Source organism: Artibeus jamaicensis, unplaced genomic scaffold, assembly GCF_021234435.1.
Source record: "Artibeus jamaicensis isolate MK-2021 breed Jamaican fruit bat unplaced genomic scaffold, CSHL_Jam_final contig_729, whole genome shotgun sequence".
In the NCBI taxonomy this organism is placed as follows: Eukaryota; Metazoa; Chordata; class Mammalia; order Chiroptera; family Phyllostomidae; genus Artibeus; species Artibeus jamaicensis.
The window spans coordinates 3,200,226-3,227,052 of record NW_026521939.1 but is presented as its reverse complement, the minus strand read 5'-3'; the positions used below and the strand labels follow the sequence as shown (position 1 = coordinate 3,227,052).

The following is a 26,827-nucleotide window of genomic DNA, read 5'->3' as shown; positions in this document are numbered from 1 at the left end:
TCAGACTTGATTAAATGGTTCTTACTACAGCAAGCTCTCAAATAACAAATAAAATCATTTTGTTCAATGACATTTTGTTGTAACACTGATGAGATGCTGTAGGAACTTAATTCTTGTTTATGCCAGTTGGCCTATGGTGATGGTTTTTCATTAAATGTCATTTCACTTGCAGCTGCAGAACCTACTGACAACATTAAATGAGGACTTGCTGTAGAAATAATCTTTTGCTAATTTCCTTTATTTGCAAACTTAGCACAAATGCACATTATTGAACAAATTTTGAAACCTAATTCTAAAAAAAAATATATACCACGTGTACTTATTCTACCATAATAGATTAGCTTTTTTTTTTTTTACCTGGCAATTATTAAGCTCTTGAATCACTTCTTTGTTTTCTTTACTGATGTCACACACACAGATGAATTCTGCTTCTCTGTGGCCTTTAAAAAACTTCTCACGGATTCTATGTACAACAGCAGAGGCTGAGCGGCCAGAGGGAACCGAGCAGTTCTCAATATCCCAAAAAACTCCAATGGGGGGTAAGTTTTCCAGCACCTGTCCAGCTAGTGCAACTTCTGGTGACCCTTAAGAAATGTTAACACTTTGAATTATACATGATGAAAGAGAAATGGCAAAATTAAACAGCTAGCTACCTATCATTCTTAGTGGTAGAAAAACAAAATTATTATGGACATTAATTTTAACTATACCTCACTGTTCGATCTAATAAAACAAACCACCCCTAAATTGCCACAGTATCTCCAGTAATTATTCCTATTTTTTGGGAGAGGACAAATCTAAAGGGCAAGTTACTTTAAGCCCACAATAATCCACTGCAAAACACAAGCCATTCTCACGCTGACCACCTATGTGTCTCTGAATACTAACACACAGGTGACTGTAGTGGCTCTGGGACCTGATTTTCATGCTCCACTCATGCTTGTCTACCTACTCAGTATGAAAGAATAATGAAAAGGTGACAAAAGGTGAAGTTTTTACTGTCCTTGGTTTTTTAAAGGATTTTTAGTATGGAATTAACATCTGATTTAACATTTAAAAAATATTTTCAATAAATAAAATATTACATTAATTATGTTTGGGAGAAATGCTCTTAGGTTTTCAAATATCATTTTTCACCAGCCATTACTAAATCTTTCTAAATACTAAGTCCTTCCAGAGAGTAAACAATTAACATACTCCCCATTTTTCTATACACAGCTTCTGATCTCCACTAGCCTCAGCCCAATATAAAGAGCAAATGACTTACTCATCTATAAAAATTTTTTTTAATTTACCAAGAGATAAAAATGAAGACTCACATACATAGTAGCTTTAGAACCACTAGGGCTCTTTTAAAGGCAATTAAATGCAGAGTTAGTATCAGATATTGAAAACTATTTAAATGTGCATATTTTATACCACACTGTCATTTACCAAATTTCGAAGCAGCTTTGTCTAGACCAGTTGCCAATAACAATGTGGTCTCCTTCCCTTTGGTTCCACAGCCATTACACAGAGGAATAGTAACAGGTGCAGTTTGCGTATTTGGAGGTGGTATATTTGGCCAGACTTTAGCAGCAGCAATTATACTATTTCTTGCCGGCTGTTTTAAAATTTTTAGAAAAAGAGGTTTCAGGTACATCATTTCAGAACCTGCAGTTATATACAACTGAAAATGCATCCTAAGTGTTTCTCCTTTCCAACTGCTAGTCTCTAATAAAATATCTTCTCAAATCATCTTTCCTAGAACTATTAGTGTTCAGTTCATAAACTCACTTCAAGAAGTAGCTTGAAATGGTCTGGGGAGACAGTCACAAGATCAGACCTTTACATTCTGGGGTATGTGTCTGCTGCCATGGAGACCTCAGCCACACTTTACATAAAGGGAATTAAAGTCTTCACTTACACATAGGCAGACTGGACTGAGTTCCAAATTCCCCAAATTACTATAAAAGGACAACATGCAGTTACCCACATTACATGAATACGTCCATGTATAGTATGAGTATTGGTTATATGGAATCAGTCATGCCTCTACCTTGAAGGACAAAACAGAACCCGAGGCTTTGCTGAATTAGGTTCACATATAGAAAACAGACTATAAGAGGCCCAAAGAGTATAAACTATAAAAATAATTACCCTCTACCTATCTAAATGGTCCCTCCCCTTTGCTTCTTCAGGACCAGCAGAAGTTGCGCTCGCGGGGAGAGAGCTACATCATGGAAGGTTCTTCAACCCCATGCACAATAAAGGTTTTCAAGACATACCCACTTTAAAAATGTCATTCCTTAAACCTCAGCTGCCCCAAGATATCAAATAAAGAGATACAAACCTTGTTTAGACAGTCTTCGCAGTAAAGGGAGCCCTTCAGACACACCGGAGGGACCACATTTAGGTGCAAAGAGTTGGTGCACAAGTGAGGCGTTAGCTCCGACTGGGAAATGTGCTCTTCCATGTGCCCTGGAGCCCCACTTGAGAAATCAGAACAGGGGAGATAGCCTGCAGAGGTACAGCCCTGGACAGCCGGGAACTGATGCAGCTTGTGCACGTTACCATGGCATGACTGGAAATGGAGCTTTCCACAACAGGGCCGGTGTTGGCAAGAAGAGAGATTACTTTCTAGACACATGCTGGGAAAGTCACTCGCAATGCTGGCCACATTGTTCCTAGCTAAGGCATTCTGGAGTGGAGACGCAGACTGGAAAGCAAATCCTGACCCTACCTGACATGTGATTGTCCTGGTGCTTTGAGAATCTAAGAGTGTGCCCGTGTGAATCAAGCTACCAGTACCTCCGCCACCGCCACCGCCGCCACCACCACCACCGCCAAAATGCATTGGTGAAGTGGAGGGTTCATTAGTGCAACGAGCACAGCAGCTTACTTTGGGGACAGTTGGAAGCTGTATTTTAGTTTGCTGAAGAGAGTGAGTATCTGGAAGTGGAACTGCTGGAAAAAGTTTAGAGCCAGCATGAATGGGAGATGGTACATCCTTTAATTCCACAGCAGCTTTCTTGTTCTCCATGTAATCTTTCTGAGGGGGAAAAAATCAGAACACCAATCAATTTTATGAGGCCAGTGATACATCTAGTTACATCCTATTGCATTAAACAATGGAAACAGTGTTCAATCCTGTTTATACCACTCGATCGTGACCCAACAAAATGAATAGCAGCTCAAACCAGGGACATTCTTCAGAGAGGTCTATAGGAAGTGAACATGGAAAGACGACCAAAGTTAAGACTGTGTTCTTCCTAAATTTTAAGAGACGAGGGGAAGGGTGTTCAGCAAGCCCCGTTAACCATCTATGTCTCAGTCACCTCCCTCTGGTAACTTTCCCTTGCCTCACAGTGTGTTCTGAAGACAAAACAGGTGGTATGAAGCAATAAGTCATAAGCATTCAATAAAGATGGCTTAGAAGCAAAGTGCTTTGAGTAAAATACTTAATAGTTCTGGCAGTCAAATCATAAGGGGTTTTAGTGAGGTTCTCCAGAGAAGATTCCAAACAATATGGATGGCATGCTCAGCCATCTCCCCAACTGACCCATCTGCGGGAAAGTCTATAATGTGCTGCTGATGACATTAGCAAACCCGAGGACATCATGACCATAATGCCAACAATTATTCTGCAGCCAGAGAAAAAAGTTAAGAGTAATTAGAAAACTGTCTGGGAAAAGGTACAAAAGAAATAGTTTGTCATATTCTTCTAATAGACACAAGAGGCCAACATATTTATAAAGGTTGCCGCATGGCAGTGGTGTCAGAAGCCTGGGTTTGCATGGGGTTCTCAACAGTTTGATGACCTTGAATAGTTACTTAACCTAACTTCTGTTACCTCATCCTTCAGTTGAGAACAACAGGATACACCTTCTACAGTTGTTAGAACAATAAAACAACAGCATATACATAAAGCCCTCAGCAGAGTCCCTGACCCTTGAAATCTAACTGATCAAGAGCTTTTATAGAATGTAGGCACTATTAAGATGAAGACGATGGCCTTATGTAGTGTTTGACACATGCTCATCCTTTAGAGCACAGTGGGGTCCGTCTGACTGCTATGATTTCATTCCTTATGCTGTGACTCTAACACTCATCCAGGAGAAACCTGGATTTTCAGTTAGACTCTTCCTAAAAGGGAGGTAACAGCAATGGGTTGACAATTCAAAAAGCAATGTATTCTGCCCTTTTGGTAATTACAGTTGAGGCTGGAAATGAACATACTGGCATTCTGATTTATATAGATTTGGCTCTTATGAGCAGGGTTACTGTGAGTTGGTCCCTTTCAACATACTCAATTCTGGATGCCATTGACAAAAATCAAGTTTCTGTATCATACGATTTCATGGGGGCCAGATCTGCCATCCCAGGAAAGCTTGCTTGAGCTGCCAACCCTTGCTGTCCCTAAAGTAAAACATTTCTGGAATGACCCAAATTACGGATGCCATCCAATAAAGATAACTATATAAAGACAGCCTGAAGAAGACAGGGTGTTTGACTTTGACTTTTTAAAAATGTTAGTATTAATACCTTTACATAAATTCATCATAAAGACTCATTTAAATCCCAAGTATAATAGCAAAAAAAAAAAAAGAAATAGAAAGGTGGTACATGAAATGAAGTCAGAAAAAGTCAAAATCACTATGAAAATGCACAGGAAGAAGGTAGAAACATATTTAAATATCCAAGAGAATCTTGAACAGAAAAAGACTGTCGATAAGGTCCTATCAATCTTTCCTTGATTATAAGACTCAAAACTCAAGCTATTGTTGGAAGGCTTGTGTTACATAAAACCTATTTTATACTTTCCTCCAATTTTATTCTACAAGGTGGATTTTATCTTTGGAATCTGTGACTTTAATGAGAAACACTTCTTCCAAAAATGTTAACATCAAATATTTAAAGCATCTACTGTTTCCCTGACTGGTGTGGCTCAGTGGGTTGGGTGTTGTCCTGCAAACTGAATGGTCACCGGTTCAGTTCCCAATCAGGGCACTCGCCTGGGTTGTTGGCCAGGTCCCCGGTCAGGGGTGTGTGAGAGGCACCTGGTTGATATTTCTCTTGCACACTGATATTTCTTTCCCTCTTTTTCTCCCTCCCCTCCCCTCACTCTAAAAATAAATAAAATCTTTAAAAAATAAAAATAAAGCATCCACTGTTACTTATAGAGTGAAGTACAGGTGTTAAAAATTATGCTCTCATTGAGTCAGGGATTATTAATAATGTGCTACAAGAAATAATATAAGCAAGACACAAGGAAATCTTAGCATAGACTCTAGGGAGAGAGACTGCCCCAGAGGGAGCACTCATCTATTTGCACTGGCAATTTCCATGTCTTTAGTCTTGCACATAGTTACCGTTTGGGGACTGAGTGGCAACGTCTGCTCAGGACGAGAAAAGCAATTAGAGAATTTCCAAAGCCATGGCTTAGCATCATTATCTTGTTGAAGCCATCCAAGCGTTCTACTGCAGGAGTTCTCAGTTACGTTTTCTTCCATCATACAGCCACACAAAATTGTTCAACATTCTTTCCTCATTCTTTTCTTTCATTCTTCCACCCTGTAAAGAATAAGATTCTACTGTTATTTATATGCACGAGTACAAATTTTACTATTAAAATGTGAGACCGCAACTACATTTATGGTGCAATGGCTCCCAACAAGACAAATCATAAGGAACAAGAAGTATAATAGCTTTCAAAGAATACTGCCTGTTACTAAAATTTGGTGAGCTTGGTTGACTGTTTATGCTTAAATTCTGACTATATCAACCTGATTTTTAAATATTCTCTAATCTTCCACTCCTCATGTTCCATAGTTCTTCCAAAGTTCATAGTTCCATAGTTCCTAAAAATGAACTCTGGATGAGCCCTATTTCTTTTCTATAAACAGCCATACTTAGTGAAGTACTAGACAAATCTTGGACACCTATCACTGAGTGAAACTTCTTCTCACCACTTAGCTAGAGACAACCTCCTCCATCCCTGAGGAGACTTTTTCTATAGTTTTTCTTAATTCTTCTCAACCATCTTGCCCTAAAGACTCTACTTGTGAGAGTCAAAAAGTTAACTGCAGAGAGCATGTAATTTTCATAAAAGAATTACTACATGTCCTCATAACCAATTATGTAAGATTTTCAAACTGATTCAAGAGCAACTTATCCCACTGTGCCTTTGATGAGTATAAAAGTTCCAAATCATGTGACCTCTGCAGACTTTGATTTTTATTTTGACACAGAACGAATGAAACCAATTTCTAGTTTACTTATTATGAAAATGCAATCTGGTACCAACAAAAAATCTAACACAGGAATCTCAGGTCACATGCTGTGCCTGCTCCAATGTAACAACACTTAAACAGTACAATGAAAGTAGATCAAATCAATAATAGCTATTGGGCATGAAGGCAGCCTGCCAATGTTGAGGACAACTGGATCTCATTTCCAAGTCAATGTCACACCCCAACAATCACCTACTCTTAACCTACTCCAAGTCAAGTGGCCATTTTAAGGTTATTTATCTCTCAGAAACTTAACCTGGGCATACAGAAAGATGTATGAGAATACAGAAAGATGTATGAGAAAGATGTATAAGGATCTCTCGTAAGATCCTCATTTCAAGTGGTGTTAACATTTACAAAGGTGGGTGAGGGGAGAGATAACTGTACAAGTACCATATTTATGGTATAAGACAGCGGATCACATAAAGCAGGGGTAGAAAAACTATGGCCCACCAGTCAAAACCAGTCCACTGCTTGTATTTAAATAGCCTTTGAACTAGTTGACATTTTTTAATTCTCAGAAAAAATAAAATAATACTGTTTTATGACGAACTGTATGAAATTCAAATGTCCACACTCATTTGTTTTAAGTCCTGTGTATGGCTGATTTTTACACAATTGCAGACTTAAGTATTTGTAACAGAGACTATACGGCCTACAAAGCCTAAGATATTTACTATTGGGCACTTAGGTGGAAGCTAGAAAACTTCAATGAATTTTTGGTTCTACTTCTGAGAAGTGTAACTAATTTCTCCCATTTCACCCTCACAGCATTGCTGAGGGTGAAAAAAATTAAAGAGCCCACCATCTGTTTGTTTTCACCAATGTATCACCCATGCCAAGCACAGGGCCTGGCAGCTCAGTACATACTAAGTAAATATTTGTATTTTACCTAGGTGTTTACAATTAGGAGTTAATTTGGAGACAAAGATGAAGTTAACTGCCATAATGTTAGTAAATTATGCTACTTGTTCTTCCTCTTAAATACAACTTTTGTATTTCCCCACAATCTCCTCTAGATAAGAATTTGAATGTTCATGATATATACAACTTCAACATGTTCCTGCAAACTTCAAGGCCAGTCCTGAAAATGAGCTGACAAGCAGAGTACAATATAGTTTAACAGGCAGTTTTACTTAACATTATTTGGGCATTCAGCAAATATTTACTTACTATTAGCTATGTAGCAGGCCTATGCTTGGCACACAATGATGAGAACCACCAGACAATGAGATCCATTTACGTAAATTTTTTTCCACAGTAAATCTGTGATACAGACTCGGGAGAAACTGGCCACATCTTACAGAGGAGAAAACAGAAGTTTCTGAAGTTTTGTAACTTGACCAAGATCATACAATTAGAGAGGGAGCAAACTAGGCTCACCCACTTCTTTCTACTACACCAAAGTACCTTCTGTATTGCTCAACATAGCAATAGAGAGTACACACGTATTAGCTTGTTAGTGGCCTGCACCTGGAAATTTTCCCAAATACTCCTGGGAATGCCACTAAGTAACTTAGCTAAAGCAAGTTCTCTTTGATAGGAGTTTAAGTCTCACTTATGCCATTATCTCTTGGAATCTCTGAGCAATTCAGATAGCGTTTGAAAGCACAGATTTGGAAGTCAGACTGTCTGCATATTACTCCCCAGTTCTGCAGCTTCCTCTCTATGCAGCTTTGGATAACTCACAAACTCTCAAACCCCAGATCCCATCTGTAAAATGCACCTTATAATAATAGTAGTACCCTCATAGGGCTGTTGTGTTGTTTGGATTAAATAAGACAACCGAAGTAAAAATTTTAGCAGTGGCTTTTTCTCTTAACACCCCATCTAGTCCTCAACCCCTACACCAACCCCTCCATCCCATTACTTTTTTTTCATAGCTCTTCTAACCAAAACTACCTTGTTTATTTGTTTTACTTTCTGTCTCCGCCACCTGAATAAACTCCGCGACAGTAGGGATCATGCTTTCTTATTCATTTTTGTATCTCCTGAATCTAGCACTTTATCGATAATAGTTCAATGAATGACGAGTTCCATGAATGTCTAGGAAGACTGTTAAAGGTCCAATCTCCCTCTACGCAAAAGAGTATTTTCTGCTCAGAGATGTTAGAAAGTTGAAAAGGTATAACTGTAACTAGAGACCTCTTGGTAATACCGGAAAGGTGCTTGGGAAACTCTGAAAGGTGTATCAAGGTGTGGCGTTACAATTAATAGTGGGAGTGGCTCAAGCCCTAAGAAAACTCAACACTATCCTTAAAACTAGAGGCTGCACACCCCAGTGTTGAAAAACTGAGGAGCATGCATAGTGCTCGGCCGGGGGCGGGGGGAAGGTTTGCAAGTACACCCGCCTCGCCTTCCTTTCTTAACCTTCCAACTGTGCAAACCCCTCTGGAAAGGTTGCTCTCCATACCTGGAGGGCCCCATCGGGGGCAAGGAGAAAGGTGCGGGCGAGGAGCCAAACAACCCCAAAGTACAGCAGCGGCGCAGCAGTGACAGTTGTGAACGGACACGAAAGGGAGACAACCCGAACTTTTCGTAGGGGCATGACTGGTGGGTATCAGCCCTTCCCCGCAGACTAGCCAACCTTGTGCATCCCGGCTAGCAAAAGGCAGGGGGAGGGCGGAGACACTGTCTTTCCTCAAGCCTGGTGGCCCCAGAGCAATGGGCCCATCCCAAACTAGTTCCCAGCGGTGCCAGCACACTCACCTCAGCGGCCAGCTCCACCTTCGCTCACATTCCGACCCCGCCGCCTTCCCCCCGCCCCTCCAGGCCCTTTGTTTTGATTCCCGACTCCGCAGCCCCCGCCGCCGCCGCCAAGCGCACCCTCCACTTCCGCTTCCGTACCGCACCGCCCCAGTCGTAAAACCGACGCTCTTTTCTCTTCCCTCGCTCCGCCCCTACTTTCACCCCTCCCCCGCCGCCCTGCCCTCTCCGCGCGGGGAGTGCTGGGAATCCGGGGGGGGCGGGGCCTCGCGGCCCTGCAGCCTCGTCAGGCTCAGTCCCCTCCCGATAAACCTTTAAATAGAGACCTTCCCTGGGGGCGGCCCCGGCTTTTTTGGCGAAAACCCCCGATTTAAGGAGGCCTTTACTTTGGCTTATCGTTGTGGAGTGGAAGGAATCTAAGAGCAGAGAATTAGGGAGTTTTGAAGTGGAACCGAGGGAAAAAAACCTGCCAACTAGGATTTAATACAATGCAGTTCTTTCGGTCTTTTGAGGAAAGGCGATTACAACGGATTTCAATGAGAAACTCGAATGTTGTGGTTTTCTCTCTCATTCCTCTCTGTCTCTCCATCCTCTCTCGCTCTCGTCTTGTCACGTGATGATTCTACTTAAAAAAATTTTTAAATGACGCATATTTTTCACAGCATACTTAATTAGTGCAGCCTAGTGGCGATTGGGGAAAAGAGTGCCAACCGAGCTAACCTCCAAGTCCTTCCGGCCGGCAGGGTTTCTCGCAGGCTTATGCCCAAGCTGGCAAAAGTAAAGTGCTCTGGGGCTAGCCTGGATGTTGTCACCAACAATTAGGAGGGCCTCGTGACTTAAGTGAGAAAACGTGATATTTAAAAGCCGCGGGCCGGAGCTTGCTGTTAAGTCAACACAACTTTTCCAGTGACAGGCTGGGCGAGCAAAAAGTAGATCTTGTACTTGAAAAAGCCTTGTGGAGCAAATAACAGCATGTATTTTAGCGGATAGGTACCTCCTATTTGGTTCCCCCGCCTCCCCTTCACTTCAAAATCTACTTTTACCTGAGATTTTAAAAAAATTTTTTTTGAACTCAGTAAGCCAATGGTCATTTGCAAACCTGCCAGTGGTAGTTCCTGTTGCAAATTAGAAAAACAAAGCACGTATCTCGTATTTAAACGTATATATAAATACGAGGATTTTCAGTTTAGGATGTGCTAGCTGCATACTCCGGAAAAGTTTATTGCCGAGAGACAGATTCGCTTTGCAGAAGAATCAATAACTAGAAATTGTCAAAAAGAGGCGTTTAGGCGCCCACACCCCATGAGTCTTCAGAGTGAGGCAATTTCATTAGGCAATTCCCAGTCGATGGGGTGAATTTCAGGGGAAGCTAATACATCCTGGTAGACATGTATGACGGAGGACAAGACCAAACACATAGCTGAAGAATCCTTTGTGCTTGAATTTCATTTTCCAGTAGGGAGATGACAAGTAAACACACATCATCTGCCCACTTAGGTATTTATTACTGCTGAGTAAATCTTCATTGTGTCTGTGTGGTATTTTCCAAGTGGGAATTAGAACAGGTAGTGAAGCAACTCTGTTTCTAGCTTGTTTATTTTTTTAAGTACCAAATATGCTTCTCTTTAGGGGTGTTTTTCTTTTTCCTTATTCTAGTTGAGTATCTCTGAACACAGACCATATTAATCGAAAGTATAAAAAAGGAAACTAATTGGATTTTTAAAAATTCTTAAAAAAATTGTTAGCCACAGAAGAGCAGACACATTTTGTTTGACTTTGTTTGGCATTCTTTCAAAACTCCAGTTGTGCCTGGTCTCAACAGGTTAAATGCAGTAAATAAAAATGAATATATCACATGAAATATAATACTAATGAAAAGTCTGAATTACAAATAATTTTTAAAGAAATGCAATTTTACTGTTTTCCGTAGAACACTAGCCTATGTAGAACCAGCTATTGGAAGCAGATAATTATGAACCTAAAAACAATCTGTTATTTGTGAAAGAGTGCTTTACCATTTTCCTTAAGATAGATATATTTTCTTAAATATAGCCTCTGTTAATCTATTTCTTTGCTAGGCAAACTCTTTTATCGGAGAGTAAGATTAACTTTCAGTTTTTTCCTTGTCTAAATTATAATCTTCATGTTTATGAAACAAGGATAAAGGCTGTTTTTTGTGCTGTTTAAGCAGTACAATGCTTTACATTCAATTCAGCTCTTAGAGTAATCTGGCTGCTACTAAAGGAGTTTCTCCTGCAGCAACTTCTCTTCTGTGTTAGGCTAAGTGTAGAGTTTTGAAATGATAAAGTATGATGGAAGGGTGTAAGAGAAACTGAGTTCTCTGCTCATTCATATCTGAACACCAGAGAGGGAAAAAATGAGTCAAGAGAGTATAAAGTTTTAAAGTACACCAAAAATTCCCTTTCATTTTCAAGGTTTTATCTAATGACATTTACCTAAACTCCAGTTCCTAAAGACAAGTTTAATAATGACAATCATTTCAATGTCCTCTCCCTTTCTTTAAATGGAAAATGAATGAAATTGAAAGCCAACTAGTTGCCCTAGCTGGTGTGGCTCAGTTGGTCAGGCGTCGTCCTGCAAAGCAAAAGGTCAGCGGTTAAATTCCTGGTCAGGCACATGCCTGGGTCATAGGCTGGGACCCTAGTTGGGGCCTGGGCCAGGTACAACTGACTGATGTTTCTCTCTAGCAGCAGTGTTTCTTTCCCTTTCTTTCTCCCTATCTTCCCCTCAAATAAATAAATAAATTCTTAAAAAAATGGAAGAAAGCCAACTAGTTGACATGAGTTGATCAGGGCCATTTCAGATTGATATCAAATCAATTAGTGCTTCAGTTTATCTGTAAACTGGGGTGATTGTTCCCTGTCCAGAAACAGCACACAATGGTGAGCATCAATAAAATTCTGCAATGAAGGAAAGCCTAATAGCAAATGTGTCAAGAGAAAGCAATGATTTATTAGCATTTGTGACCAGCATGGAAGTTTTCCCAACAGACATTTTGGTACTTTCCTTAACCCTATTAATGTAGGTGGTGGTTCCCTTTTGTGTCTCTGAGCTTCTCCAGGAACTAGGGAGGAGTCAAAACAAGAGAGAATTAGAGAGAGGTCATTCTTAACTGTTGGAGGGAGACAGGGGGGATTTTATGAATGTGGTTGGAATCTTCAAAATACCTAACATCTTTTTGCCTCTAGTGTAGTGCTGAAAAACACAAGTGTGGGCATCAAATAGACCCAGCTTTAGTCTGATTTCTTACTTATTAATTGTGAGACCTTGGGCAACACATTAACTTCATACTGCTTTATTTCTCATTTTTGAAATGAGGACAACAAAAGTGTTTTCTATGGTTCTCATTATCCTGGTCTTAGTTAGCTCCATTGTCATCTCTTGGGGTGGCCTTCCCTGACCATTTTATCTGAAATAACTCCTTCCTGGTCCTTTTCTATCGTATGACATTGCATTATTCATAGCACTTATTAAAGTCTGAAATTATCTTACTTTTCCTGTTAGTTGGTTTAGTGTGTTTCTTTTCTGATACTGTAAATTTTTTGACGATGGGCATCTTGGCTGACATTTACTGTGCTTTAAGTGTGAATCCTCAATAAATAATTGTTGGTGAACAATTAGGATTACTGTGAGAGTTAAATGAGAAAATCCCAGTCAAGAAGTCAGCATTGTATATAACACACATAACCAATTAAAAAATCATGCTCACTTAACAAATACATAGATTATACTTTATGTGTTAGACTATTTTAGAACCCCTACCAGGAACCCGATTTTATAGATAAGGAAACTAAGTCACATAAAGTACCTTGCCCAAGATCATGCAGCTAGTAAGGAGCAGAGTTAGGATTCAAAGATAGACTTGAAACCAAAGTCTTACACACTAAATTTTGCTACCTTCGAAGAAGGTAGTAATGTTGAAAATCTTATTTAGGGTGTAAAGGAGTGGGAAGAACATGGGCCATTGCTTAGCCAAAGCGGACCTGAATCTTTGTCCTTTTTTCTGATTTGGGCAAAAAGCAAGAACGAGAAAATGCAATCACTATCAAGGGGAGGGAGTAGTATTTTCTTTAAGTGCATTGGCCCCGCAAGTCCAAGCCCATTCTGCGGGTTTCCGGGGGGCAACTGGCATCCTCAAAGGCAAGGCAGGTCCCCGCCCGCAGTCAGAGTCGTCCAAGCCCTCTCTGTTCTCAGGGATGCCGCGTGGCCAAGCCGCGCCCGGGCCCTGGCAAAAAAAGTTTCCAAATCGCGCTGCTTGGCTCTGATTGGTCTAGGCTGACGCGGTCCCGTAGCGCAGCAGCCAGTGAGCAACGCAGGCTGCGAGCGCAAGGGCGGGGGCGAGGGCCAGTGGTCCGGGCCGCACCGCCCTCAGCCGCCGCCGCTGTTTCGGTAGCCGCTGGTTTACGTCGTCCGAGCCCGGGTAAGTACGGAACTGCAGCTGCCGAGGGTGAGAGCCGCTGGGGAACCGTCGCCGCCGGTAGGAAACTGTTCTGTCCTGTCCTGTCGCCAGATGCACTCTGGGGACCTCCGGCAGCCGCCTTGCAGAGACCCTGCGACTCCCCTAGCTTGCGCGTCGCTTCCCGGCTGCCTGAACTCCGACGGTCTCGGGCGCTGGGCTCGAAAGGGACTTCGGGACGCTTTTCTGGAGCCTCCCATCCTCACTTCGTGCCTTGCCACACTTGTGTCCTCGCGCCCGGTTTCTTGTCTTTGCCAACTTTCATTTTCTTGCTGCCCTCCTCTCCCTCCTTGACTTCCTTGGTCCTCCTGCCCCCCTTGTCTCCAGTCCTCGCAGCCCTGATACTCTGCTCTACTGTTCCCTCCTACCCGAAACTCCCTTCCGTGACCCCCCAGTCTCTTTTCCCACGCCGTTTTTTCAAACCCCGCCACCCCTTTCCTTCTGCTGCCCCAATCTTCCCGTCGTACCTCTTAGCACTCCTCCTTGCCCACTTCCCCACCCTGCTTTCACCCTCATTGCAGGCCTCCTTCCAAAAACCTCGTTCCTTCTTCCTCCACCTCCCTCCATTTGGGAACTTGTTTGGAACCGCCTCCTTCCCCCTGTGTTTCTCAGGTCTCTGCTGCAGGGCGGTTCAGATTTCCCCTGACAGCACTTTGGGGACAGATTGGATACAGGATGAAAACGCTTATTCTACAGCTTGAATACAGTGAGTGGGCTTACGTGTCTCTCTGAGGTCCTGGGAAACTCCATCAGCCCCTTGACACCGCTTTTGGGGAAGCTGCATTATCTTCTTCAGTCATGTCAGGTTCTCTGCCTCTTGGGGGTTTGAACTTCCCTCACTTCTTTGTCCAAGGGTTTGTACCGGCTTGTGCCTTTTTCTATTGTACTTGTAGCCCCAGGACCCTTTTAACAAGAAGTGGCCTTTGTAGCATGCGCCGGGCAGATATTTGTGTTTTCTGTGCTATTTTTCTTTGTGTATTCTAGGATATGATGGCATTTTAGGACATGGGTAGGAAGGATGCTTTGAAGAGGGATTGAATCCCAATGACTCCCAGAGACACTTGTTACCTGATATCACCCAAGTACACACACACACTGATAATCAGTTTTGAAACTTAAATCTTTCCTCTAAGTGTGTCTTTTGTGTACGCTTAGATCCAGATGATCTGATTCTCTACCCTTAGTGTCTCAGGGGCCTCTGGTTGGTATATTTTATACCATTTTGGGTAAGTGTGTTCTTTTGCCTTAGAACATGTGAGCCAGGGAATTTACACTCCCTTTCCTCACAAGATAATTTCCTAACATGAACACACTGGTGTATGGAAAGTTGGTGTCAGCCACCAGTGCTGTATTTGCACTCAGTGCTGATGTTAGGTGCTTTGTATCTGCCTCTCCTACCTGTGCCTGGCATTTAACAGGTGTTCAGATGTGTTGGAAAAGGGATGGAGAAGGCGGAAACTTTCCCTGGCATTTTGGTTCTGTAGAATAAAGTTATCCCGGAACAATAGCTATTCTGTATTTTTGTTTGGGTTAAAATGTCAAAAGCAATATATACTTACTGTAAAAATCAACGTATATAGTAATGTGTCAGGTGCAAGTTCTCATCTTAGGGCCGGCTTTACCCGCATTCTGGTACATGTTCCCAGACCCTTTGTATGCAAAAAGGGAGATAGATTTGTAAGTAAAAATAGTGCCCTTCTTAACATAAACTTTCTTCCGTTTTAGTACACAGTATTCTTTTTAACAACTGCATAGTTTTCCAATCAGTCCTCTGTTGACAGTTTCTCCCATTTCCACATCCGTGAATGATGTGTACAGCCTTGTGTGTTTGTCCTTGCATGCCTGTTTTTAAAACTGATCATTATAGGCTTTGAAAGTACAAAGACAGAAGCTAGACTTGCTGATTCCTGACAGATCTTGCCCCAGTGATGTCACTTCTGCAAAGCGCAAAGCCTGCTTCATAACATAAAAGCTGTTGAAGCACGTGCCACTGGCATTTGGCACCTTTTTCTCCCTTCCTTTCTCTTCAGCTCTTCCATTTGTTTTGATTGGGAAGGAGTTGGCCCAAGGTCGGGGTGGAGAGGATGGTGAGTTAATTCCTGATGGTTTATCGGTGTGTATTGCATCCTGACCAGCATGCCCCAGCTTTCTTCACTCACAGGGGAGCCAAGAGAGATTGCTTTGTTTTTTCTAGTTTTGAAATCAAAAGTATTTGTTTCAGGTGTGTTTTCAGACTTTTCTATTAAGCTTAATCATGGAAAATGTGCTAAAAACATATAGCAAAATACATTTTTGTAGGAATAGTAGATCTAAGTTACAGAAAATAGATATTTTTCAAACCACTTGTCCTAGTTTGTTCTTTCTTGCATGTTGTATCACATACAGTTGAGGTACCCATTGGATTTGTCCATGAAGCTAGGGCACGATGATGTAATGGTGTATTGAGCACACAAGTTAAAAGGTTGAATGCCTGTAGCACAGATGAAATAAATGCATGCAGTGTCAGTTTTTAAGATAGTGGGTACAACGTTGTATACACTGTTAACAACAGTTAACATCTGCCTGTCACAGTGCCTTTTAAAAGACTGTGGGTGAATTTGACTTCTAATCAGTCCATTTACAAACCCGGGGAGACCTCGAACTTGAATTTAAAGACAATCCCCTGCACCCCTGCCCTTGCACTGGGTCTAGTTTGCCTCTGCTGTTCACTTGCACCAAAGGAGATGCCGGAGATACAGCGTTTCTGCTCCAGCTTCTTCTAAGAATCCAGGTGATTGTCTTGCTTACTCTTACAGTTGAATGGCTTAAAAGGAGTAAAGTTGTTTGAAGCTGACTTGTTAAATGCCCAGCACACAGCAAATAGAAGGGGATGATAAAATTCGATAGATAATGCTGGAAGAGGGGAAACTCTGCAAGTCATCTTACCTGCTTTCTGTGAAGAATAATTCACGTTGGAACTCTCTGAGACATTTTCTTATGGCAAAGAAAACTTATATATTTAAGACTTCCTTTTTAAAACATAGTGAAGTTCAGCCATTACTTCTTCTCTCTTGGCCTGTAGTATATTTTTTTTCTTCCCTAAAGATTGTTTTTAAAATGCAGGGAATTTGGTTGAAATGCCAGGCCTGCGGGTTTTGCCCTTTAGTTGAAGGAGTTAGAGATTGTACAAGCTGTGACATAAGCTCAGGTTTCTGTGTAGTTTCTCCCCAGAACCTGAGGTCCAAAAACCAGATCCTTCCTATCAGCATGGTTATAATTAGAGCCCTTCTCCCAATGGAAGGACCTCCTGGAACACCACAAATTCATTTCTTTCCTGAGGGTTCAGTTTTAAGGCTCACTGGCCATGGTAACTGTTTTAAGAAGCCCTTTTAAAAAACTCATCTGTCATAAGAGTGCAGGAGCAGGGTTATTAAACTCCAGGAACTACATCAGATACTGTTTATCATGTAAAAATGGGGAGAAGGGGTGGTTTCAAACATGGTATCTTCTCCAGTTCCTTCCCATTAAGCAGATGGCGCTCAGGTGCCGAGGGAGAGGTTTTCCCCATCCTGATAAGCATCGTAGGATTTACAGATGTAAATTATAAGCTAACCTTCAGAGGGCCTCTGGCTTCGTGCCTTCCTTAACGTCGTATTCCCTTCTCGCTAGTGGCCAGTCTCTGTCTTCTCCTATGTGCATTCCTTCCACAGCATTTAGTAAACGCCTGTTAGATGCCAGGCGTTATTCTAGGTATGGAGGATATAAAAGACAGAGAAGGTCCCTGTGTTCAACAACTGACATTCCAGTGAGGGAAGATAAGTGAAAACAAGACATATAAAGTCATAAATGGGGGGGTGGTTAATATCATAGTGAAGGGCTGAAGTGGGTATTTGCTGGTATTCAAATAAGGTCTCTCTGGGGAAGACATTTTAGCTGAGATCTGAGGGGCAAGATGGAAACCTGCCGAGAAGAGATTTGAAGGAAAAACATTCCAGGCAGCGAGAATAGCAAGTGCAAAGGTCCTGAGGTAGGGTGAGCTTAGTGTGTTCAAGGAACAGAAAGAAGGTGGTGTAGCTGGAACCTAAGGAAGTGGAGGGGTAGGAGGGTGGGAAATGTTTAAAAGAAGTGACAGGGACTAATTATGTTGAACCTTGGACATGATCTTTTTCCAAACAGCAGGAGTCAGTGTACATTCATTGTTCCTAGTTCCTCACTTTCTCACCCTACTGTCCCCAGATTTCCCCTCGTGCCATGCATTTGTCCTTAATAGGACCATTAGTGGCCACACGGTGCTCATTTACATAGAGTTGCATGGGCTCTGTGCTCTGGACACTATAGACATTGGTTTGGTGATTGCATATTAGCTGCGATCTGGACTCACTCGAGCTTATGGTCTGAGCAGGGAGCACCACACCGAAATTTATTCTTACCGCCACCATCTTAATTACTGTTATTTACTGTAGGTACTCCATTCTATTTCTTTTCAGCAGACAAGATCTGTCACTCCATATATTAATTAGAACTCTCTTGTGACAGAAATCCAACTCTAACTGGTACAGTCAAGAACGGGAGTAAATTATCTCTCATAATCATAAATTAGGGACAGCTGGATCCCGGTGCTCAAACAGTATTATCAGGACCCCGTCTCTCCACCTCTTGGTCCTGCTTTCCAATGTTTTGACCTCTTTCTCAGGCTGTCTTCTCTCATGATAGAATGAGGATTGGCACTCTGGGCTTACCTCCTGCTCTCTAACAAATCCTAGCGGAAAAAGGGAGTTCATGTTTTTCTTTTTCCCCTAGCTTTGTGGATATAACTGACACATGACATTGTGTAAGTTTAAGGTGTACCACATGATGATTGTATGTATGTATCAATGTATATCACAAAATGATTATTACAGTAAGGTTAGTTAACACTTCTAAAGAGTTTGTTTCCTGATAGCTCTGCAAAAGGTCTGGTTCTGGACACTTACTGGCTTGGCTTGAGTTAGGCCCACTTATTGTTGACTCAGCTTGAGTTAAGTCCACACCTGAGCCAATAATTTGTTCAGTTTGCATGAGGCTGATCCCTGTTGTTGGCTCAGCATTGGTTGCCCCACCCCCACCCCCCCAGCCGGTTACTGATTCTGGAGGTATGAGTAGTCCTGTGCCTTCTCCCAGATACAAAAGGGGATGTCAGTTTCCTCTGAACCTCCTGGGGTGAGTGTAGGGTTAGTTCCCCCAAAGGAATATTGGGGTGCTATTACAGAAAGATGGAAGAAGGAATTCTGACCTGGAAAAAAATTAATAATTGACAGCTTTCTATACCATTTGGCTTCTCTGCTTAGATCAAGTTTTCACAGAAACTGTTCTCCAGAAGGGGGAAGTTAGGAGGGCCCAGGGCATACTTTCTCCAAATTAGGAAAGGGGGAGAAATTAGGAGAGAAAGAAGTTGCACATATGGGTAGTAGCAAATGCAGAGTTAGCAATAAGTGCTGTGCTTGAGTATAGGTATTACTCAACTTCTGCCTGGGATCCAGAAGTTGGTGATTTTGTCCGTGCCATCACTAACATATTTAACCGAATGGTTTTAAAAAGATTGAGCCCAAAATACAGCTTGTCGGTTATGACTTGCAAAGTGAGGGATGTGTTCATTCTTTTGTTCCCAAGGACGCATACTGCAGACTGTAAGGTCCCTGGAAGGAAGGAAGGAAGGAAGGAAGGAAGGAAGGAAGGGAGGGAGGGAGGGAGGAAGGAAGGAAGGAAGGAAGGAAGGAAGGAAGGAAGGAACCTTGGAGGCATCTAGTTTGGATTCCCGATGACCTTCAACAGGCTCAGAGCCTTAAATAAATTCAGAAAATAAGCTGTTACATCCAGAGGCTCTATGAGCGTGGAGTCTATAAACTGATGATTGTTTATAGAATATGTAGTATAGAATGGGACATGTTTCCTAACCTCTGCTCTGGATGTCTCAAAGCCAAGGCCCTATCTTCTACTCTCTTCTACCTACTGTCAAATTTGTCTCCCTTTCTTATACCCAGTTCTCCAAAATCCTGTGGACTTTCTCTTCCTCACCTCCTACATGCTCCTCTACCCAGTTTATTCCTCCTCCCTCCTCCACTGTGTTGAAACTATTCTTGCTCACATTACCAGTGACCAACATTTTGCCAAGTCTGGTAGATATTTTCCAAGCCTTATCTTACCACCTTCTCTGTTTCGCGGATACTGTGGAATGTTCCCCTTTCCCCCTTGAAACCATCTACTCCGGGACAGCTGACTCTTACTGATTCTTATTTCTCTGTTTCTCCTCTCTCCTCTGATTACCACTTCTTCCCTTGCCCCCCTTTCAAATACTGGCATTCCTCAGAGTTCCATAAATAGTCCTCCTTAGGTCCTCCGGTGGTTCTGTCGCAAGAGAAAGGGAAGCACCAGCTACAAACTGATGACTCTTAAATTCGTATTGTTAGCCCAGACTTTACCCGAGTTTCATATTCAGTGTCGCATCTAGATGTGTCACGAGCATGTCAGACTAATAATGTCCCAGACTTGGGTCATTATCCCCTTGCCCTGAAGACTTTCCTTCTGATGTTCTGCATGTCTGCATTTCTGGTGACGGGGACAGTGTTGGCATCCTGTTGCCCAAGCTAGAACCCCAGAAGATGTCCTCACCTCCATCTTTTCCTTATTTCCCTTCTTCCCAATGTGGTGAGTCAGCATTTCCTGACAGTTTTATCTCTCCATGGAATGAAACATGCAGGTGGGCTATATTTTGCCTTGGTTGTTTTAGTGTTTTGGCATTGTTTCATTATTTAATCCAATGTAAAGTTCCGGATTTTTTCCCTCCAATAATGTTCAGTATTTAACCAGAATAATAATTTTAGAACTTTCTTTCCTAGACACTATGCCACAAAAAGAGTGACCTCTTCTCCCATTTTCATGATGGAGGACTCTGGGAAGACTTTCAGCTCTGAGGAAGAAGATGCTAACTATTGGAAAGATCTGGCAATGACCTACAAGCAAAGGTCAGTTCACCAAAGTTCACCCGCCTTTTCTTCCCATGATGATAGCAGCAGTCATTTTGTAGGGTGGGGTGGGGAATATTATGTGACAAGCACTGTGAAGGCTTTGCGTATATTATCTCAGTTAAATGTCAGAACTGCCCTATGAAACCACCATTATCAACACATTTTACAAATGAGGAAACAGAAACTTGCCAGGTCACACAGCCAGTAAGTTGCAGAGCTAGAATTTGAACTCCAAAGCCTGTGTTCCTAAGCAAACTACTACTTCCCATCTTATTTTCTGGCAGGGTTTTATCAGTTCTGGGATGCCATATTTGGTCAGTGCTTTATGTGTGAGGAAAGAACTCCCTGTGCCCAGCAAAGTGGGTTGTTGCAGATTGTAAAATCTGAAACCAGTGTTTCAGTGCCCATATCTGGGAATTGTGTGTGTATGTGTTCAGTCCTGTTTCTTTTATTTCTCATGGACTCATAATCTCTTTGTGGAGTCTTATTCCAGTTCATCAAATATCTTTGTTCTTAGTTTGACTTAAGGTTAAACTCAGGCTGGTGTTAAAAAAAAAAAGTGTCCCTTGCGTTTTAAGGATTGAGAAGCTAGAACTGGGTATTTGGGATGGGGTAGGGACACTTTGTGTGCATCTTTTTTTTTTTTTCTTTTTGTTTTTTGAACAATATCTTTTTTTTCTTTTTTTTTAAATTTTATTTAGTTATTTTTCAAGTACAGTTTTTTGTCAATTTTTCCCATCCCAGCCTCCCCCGCCCCTTGCTCCCCACCTCCCTCCCATTTCCACCCCCCCTTAGTTCTCGTCCCTGTGTCCTTCCTATTTGTTCCTCCAAATCCCTCCCCCTTTTTCCCCTTAACTTCCCTTCCTTCTCCCCTCTGGTCACTATCCCCTTGTTCTCTATTTCAGTGTCTTTGTTTTTTGGTTTAGCTTCCTGTTAAAGGTGAGATCATATGGTATTTGTCTTTCAGCACCTGGCCTATTTCACTCAGCATAATGCTTTCCAGTTCCATCCATGTCTTTGTGTGCATCTTAATGTGTCACTGAGTTGGTTCCAAGTCCTGGCAACTCTGAGTGAGTGATGTTCACAGTATCCTGTCCTCAGCAAACCTACTCAGCTCCTGTAGATTCAAGCCTATGGCTGCTTTTGTAGAGTCAGTCCATCTCATGTTTGGCCTTCCTCTTCCCCTGCTGCCTTCTATTTTTCCCAGGGCTACTGTCTTTTCTAAAGAATCCTGTTTCTTGTGATGTGTCTGAAGTAGCTTCGGTTTTGTCGTTTTTGCCTCCAGAGCAATTTCAGGTTGTAATCTGCTCTAGGAGCCACTTGATAGTCTTTCTGGTGGTCCGGAGTATCTGTGTAGCTCTCCTCCAGCACCACATTTTACATGAACCAATTGTTTTACGATCGACCTCCTTCACTGTCTAACTTCCACATCTGTTCATAGTATCAATAATTGGGAATACAAAGGTGTGGATGATCTTAGCCTTAGTATCTAATGATACGTCTTTGCTCTTGATGGCCTTTCCTAATGCTTTTGAGTCTCAGCCTTATCAGTTTCTTGGCTGCAGTCTCCATTTGAATGGATGACTAAAGCAAGGTAAGCAAAATCTTTAACAGATTTGGTATCTTCATTGTCCATGTTAAAGTTGTATATTTTGTTTGATAGGCATTATATTCTATAGGCATCATTATAGGCATGATCTTCTTTATGGATACATTTTAGTGGTGTGATAAGTGACATTTATATTATAAATAATCCAACTTCTACTTATAATAAATAAATGTGAAGAGGATACATAATCCAAAGTATATTACTACATGTTGGGCTCAAAAATATATGTTGAATGAATGAATGAATGAATGAAGAGTGAATTGATTAAGAAATGTCTCTGGCTCCGGGCATTCCTGGGTTCAGGTCCAAGCTCTGTTTCTGACTTCCTGTGTGACTTTGACACAAGTCACTCATCTCGTCTAAACCTCATCTTTTCATTTGTGACATGAGGATGATCATAGTTTCTGCCTTAAAAGGTAGTTAAATAAAGCACTGATCCATGCGTAAGACTTAGCATCATGTAAGTGCTCAGTATATTCTTATTTGACATCTGCGAATTCTGCTGTAGGGCAGAGAATACACAAGAAGAGCTCCGAGAGTTCCAGGAGGGGAGCCGAGAATATGAGGCTGAGTTGGAGACACAGCTGCAACAAATTGAAACCAGGAACAGGGACCTCCTGTCAGAAAACAACCGCCTTCGCTTGGAGCTAGAAACCATCAAGGTGAGGGGGTGAGAGGAAATGCACTCAGGTAGCGACAAGCTTCTAGTGTGGTGCATGTGACTGGGAAAGGGAATTTTGCAGAGCGGGGGGGCCGTGGCCTGGGCTCACGCCCACCTCCAGGCTTGCTGGGTGGATGTAGCAGTTGAACTCTTTATGAGTCGGGAACTCTGTGAGAAGCAGGTCACACACATGTCCCCAGAGCCATTCTTGGATTGTCTATAATAATAAGGCATGTGCAAAGTAAACAATTTTAGAGTACGGAGCGTTCCTAGAATTGTTGACCATTACAAGGTCCAGGGTTATGCTGTCCAGTATGGAAGCCTCCAGGCACAAGTGGCTATTGACATTTAAAGTAATTAAAATAAGTAAAAATTCAATTCTGCAATTGTATTGGCTACACAAGTGCTGTGTAGCCACATGTCTGTGGTGGGTCTCATTATTGGACAGAGAGGCTGGAGAATGTTTCCGTCACAACAGAAAGTTCTGTTGGACAGTGCCAGCAGGTTCCTCAACTGGGCACGATTGACATTTGAGGCCAGTTAATTCTTCATTGTGAGGGCTGAGTTTTGCATTCTAGGATGTTCAGCAGAATCTCTGGTATCCACCCACTAGGTGCCAGTAGAAGCCCTTCTCCCGGGTATGACAGCCAAAAATACCTCCAGGCATGGCTAAGTATCTGGAGAAGCACTGCTGTAAAAGGGTAAAGACTGCCTTTTGGGCTCTTCTATAGGGCTTAGCACGTGATCACTGAGTGTAACTCTGTTCCTTAGAGACTGTGGCTGCCCGCCCCCACTGCCAAGCAGGTCACCTCACCAGCTTTGTAAACACCAGACAGGCCAGAACCCACCCCCGCCCAAGACTGCTGTTCTCATTAAGTCTGGGTGGGGCCCTAGCATGTCTGCATATCTTTTCATTTATCTCTCTTTTTAATAAAGCTCTCATGTAGATTTTGACGAGCTGCCTTGGGAGAGCGCCCAGGCCCCGTAGTGTGGGCCAGGGCAGGGTGTGATGGAAAAAGATGTGCTACAGGTCCTCTGGAAGCTTCTTGGGGAAGACAAACCTAACCCCAGGAAGCACTTAGGGAAAAGATGCTCATTTATGTATTACTGACCATGAGATCCTCCTGAGAGAGAAAGGTCTACATGGATTGGAAACAGCTTCAGGGAACCACTGGGGAGGGACTTGAGCTGGCGTTTGAAGATGGGGTGGGCAGGGAGTGTGTAAAGCTAGTGTCTTGGTGCCCAGGATTGATAAAGAGTTCACCTGGACCTGCCACAGACATGGACAAGGATGAGCTTCAAGTGGACCTTGAGAGTCCTGCTTTACTGATACATGGGAAGAAGTGAGACCAAAAAATGGATTGGGGATTGAGAGATGGGGAGGAACAGAGGAAAGACCCCAAAGACCATTGAAGCTGAGGAGTAGAGGTCAGGCCTTTATGCTATAGGCCACAGAGTCCAAAGTAGCTACCTGCAGACTAGTCTGGCCCACAGATGCTGTTTGCTTTGCCTTAGTGGTTTTATTCAACATTTATCATGAAGGTTTTCAAGCACACAGCAAGGTTGAAAGAATTTTCCAGTAAACACCTGTACATCTGCCACCCAAGCTCTACCAGTAACCTTTGCCATACTTTTTATTATGTATCTGTGCATCCATCAATCTGTCTTATGATTCGATGCATTTCAAAGTGAATTGCATGCATCTGGACACTGCCTGTAAAATACCTCAACATGCTATTACTTGCTAGAGTTGGGGGTTTATTTACAGTTTATTCTTTTGATAATAAAATTTATATCTTTAATATCAACATTCGAAGTTGTAAGGCTATAAAAATCTGGAATTCTGATTTCCTTTGAGCATTGGCAGGTCTGGCCACACAAGGCCTTCATTCTTCCATAGCAGCAAAAAGCCAAGTAGTGGTTGCTAAGACAGAGCAAGCATTCTCCAGTTCACCCCAGTCCCTACTACTGCACCCCCCTCCCCCACCTCCAGCACTAAAGGATAAAGTGTCACCTTCTCTATTCTTACATGTGGCCCACTTCACTCATTTTATTAACAGATTGACCCCTGCAGGCATTAGTATTTGATCCCTGCCATAGACATGGAGAACTTGTAGTTCTTAAATTTAAGAGGCCTTGGGAATGGAAAACTATGGAAGGAAGATCGGTGGTATGGCCAGTAATTTAGAAAGGGAAGAGGGCCCTCCACGGATGCTGAATAAATACCAAGCTATTAATAAGTAAGTAAAGGCTTCAAAACTGAGCCTTTGAATCTGTAGAAGACCTTCATTCCAACCATGAGACTCAGAACATAGAACAAGGAAAGAAATAGAAATACCCAAAGTGCCACTAGGCCATATTTGTCACCTAAGAGAAATGTATTCAACTGAATAAGCCTCTTGACAACTGGCTTATTCATCACAAGTTGAATAAAAAAGCCTGTAAGGGATCAGACAGAGCATCTATTGATGCCTCCGTCAGCTGACAGCTCATTATAATTAGCCCCAAATGAAAGCACAACATGTCAGGAACAGCTTTTCATGTCCACAAATTCAAAGGACATCCTTTGAATCATCATGCTGGTGGAGAAGCCCGTTAACCACATCTTCTGAGAACCCGAGTTTGAATTTAGGTTAATCACCTAGGATTCTGCACCCTCTTGTTTTATCTGGAGATGCACCCACCTAAAGGTTGTGAGGCCATCAGAGCCATGCCTGGGAATTGGCTGTGCACGGGCCCTGTTTGTTTCTGTGGGGACACTGCTTCTGCTCATAGCCAGGAAGCGGGGTATCAGAGGGGACACAGCAGACTGAGCATGTGGAATGCCCTCCAAGTCCTCACCTTGTAAATCAGATCGTTCCGAGGGTGTTGCCCTTCACACTGACTGTCCACGCCTCTCTGACCTAGACAACACCATTACGTCATTCTAGCAACAGCTTTGTTTACTCAACTGGGTAAAGAAAAGGAAGGAGTTTGCCTGTTTTGTTTTTTTTTTAACTTTCTAATTAGACTTTGGGCCTTTCCTGTGGGAAGTGGGTGTTTTCTTTCATGCGTATGGATGAAGGAAATGTAGTAAGGGTGTTTGGTGAAGATGAGAGAGGGAGAGAGGGAAGGAAAAAGGGAGAGAGATTGATGGCTCTATCACCTGGCCTGAAGTGGTGAGGGCAGTTTATCATACTTGTTTTTTTTTCTTTCAAGAGAACAAGCCCAGGTACCTCAGGTTGGATCTTGGCTCAGTTATTTGCTACCAGTTGACTTTGTGCTAATTAAATAACTGAGCCTCAGTCCCCACATCCCTGAGCATGGCATTAAATGAGGCAGTGTAATCAGTCTACTGAACCCAGAGGCTGCCATGCAGTGAATGATAAATGTTAGCTGCTAGGTCTTGGAAAGTACTAGGCTTCCTTTCATAATTTATAACAGGTTTTTTTTTCCCTTTTTGTTCTTTTCCTCCCTCCCTTCCTTCCTTTCTCCCCTCTCCCAGAGGTCCAGAAGTTCTTCTAACTCCCCCATGCTGTAGGGGGAGTGTTCTGGATCACAAAGTCAGAACAATTGTCAGACTAAGTACACAATGTCCTGCCCTTATTGCGTGGCACATGCAGCCAAAGTCATTGTGATCCCTGATGTTTTTTTTGTGATCCATGATGTCATGGAATCATATTGCCCTCATGGCTGAGGCTTGGAGAGGTTTATGTGGCTTTCTGTGGCTGTGGACACCTTGATCAAATTGATTGCTTTGAAGATAGTTGGTTGCTTCTTGACACGGAGGCTACAAGGACCAGGTTTTGGAGGAGGCAAGGTACAAGATGCTCAGGAGGCTGGGAGGCAGGAAGCACTCTAGACGTGAGAGCCCCCTGTTTTTGCCCTCTTTTGTCACATGCTTAAGAGTCCACATCTGTGGAGAAAAGGTTCTGTGGACTACAGTTAGGCATGTTCCCTGGCTGTAGCAGGAGGGTGGGAGAGGAAGGCTGAAGCTTCTTCACTGAGTGTGATGGGAGGGAAGACTAGTCCCACGAAGACCCTGTGATAACAGAGGTAACTCCCCTGAAGAAGTCAGGGTGCTGGCAGACTGTGGAGAGTGAGGGGAATGGAAGCGCAGTGTCTAAAAAACAACCGTGT

At 42.5% G+C, this 26,827-nt stretch overlaps 2 protein-coding genes across 10 annotated transcripts in view; one reads left to right on the top strand and one right to left on the bottom strand.

Moving 5' to 3' along the window:
* Positions 1 to 9,089, bottom strand: part of MARF1 (meiosis regulator and mRNA stability factor 1) — a 43,119-nt gene extending 34,030 nt beyond the window's left edge. For 4 of the 5 annotated variants that reach the window (XM_037129084.2, XM_037129087.2, XM_037129086.2 and 1 more), the window contains exons 1-5: positions 8,982 to 9,089; positions 5,352 to 5,553; positions 2,333 to 3,031; positions 1,435 to 1,603; positions 358 to 584 (exon numbers count right to left, since the gene is read on the bottom strand). In XM_037129084.2, coding sequence (XP_036984979.2) covers positions 358 to 584; positions 1,435 to 1,603; positions 2,333 to 3,031; positions 5,352 to 5,495 — 1,239 coding nt within the window. In that variant the 5' untranslated portion in view covers positions 5,496 to 5,553; positions 8,982 to 9,089. Of the gene's footprint in view, positions 1 to 357; positions 585 to 1,434; positions 1,604 to 2,332; positions 3,032 to 5,351; positions 5,554 to 7,445; positions 7,545 to 8,981 lie in introns of those variants that run through there. The other variant, XM_037129085.2, reaches the window with a different exon arrangement.
* Positions 9,090 to 13,318: 4,229 nt separating this feature from the next.
* Positions 13,319 to 26,827, top strand: part of NDE1 (nudE neurodevelopment protein 1) — a 39,842-nt gene continuing 26,333 nt past the window's right edge. For 3 of the 5 annotated variants that reach the window (XM_037129106.2, XM_037129102.2, XM_037129107.2), the window contains exons 1-3: positions 13,319 to 13,419; positions 20,310 to 20,435; positions 22,556 to 22,709. In XM_037129106.2, coding sequence (XP_036985001.2) covers positions 20,350 to 20,435; positions 22,556 to 22,709 — 240 coding nt within the window. In that variant the 5' untranslated portion in view covers positions 13,319 to 13,419; positions 20,310 to 20,349. Of the gene's footprint in view, positions 13,477 to 14,067; positions 14,162 to 20,309; positions 20,436 to 22,555; positions 22,710 to 26,827 lie in introns of all 5 variants that reach the window. The other 2 variants (XM_037129104.2, XM_037129105.2) reach the window with 2 other exon arrangements.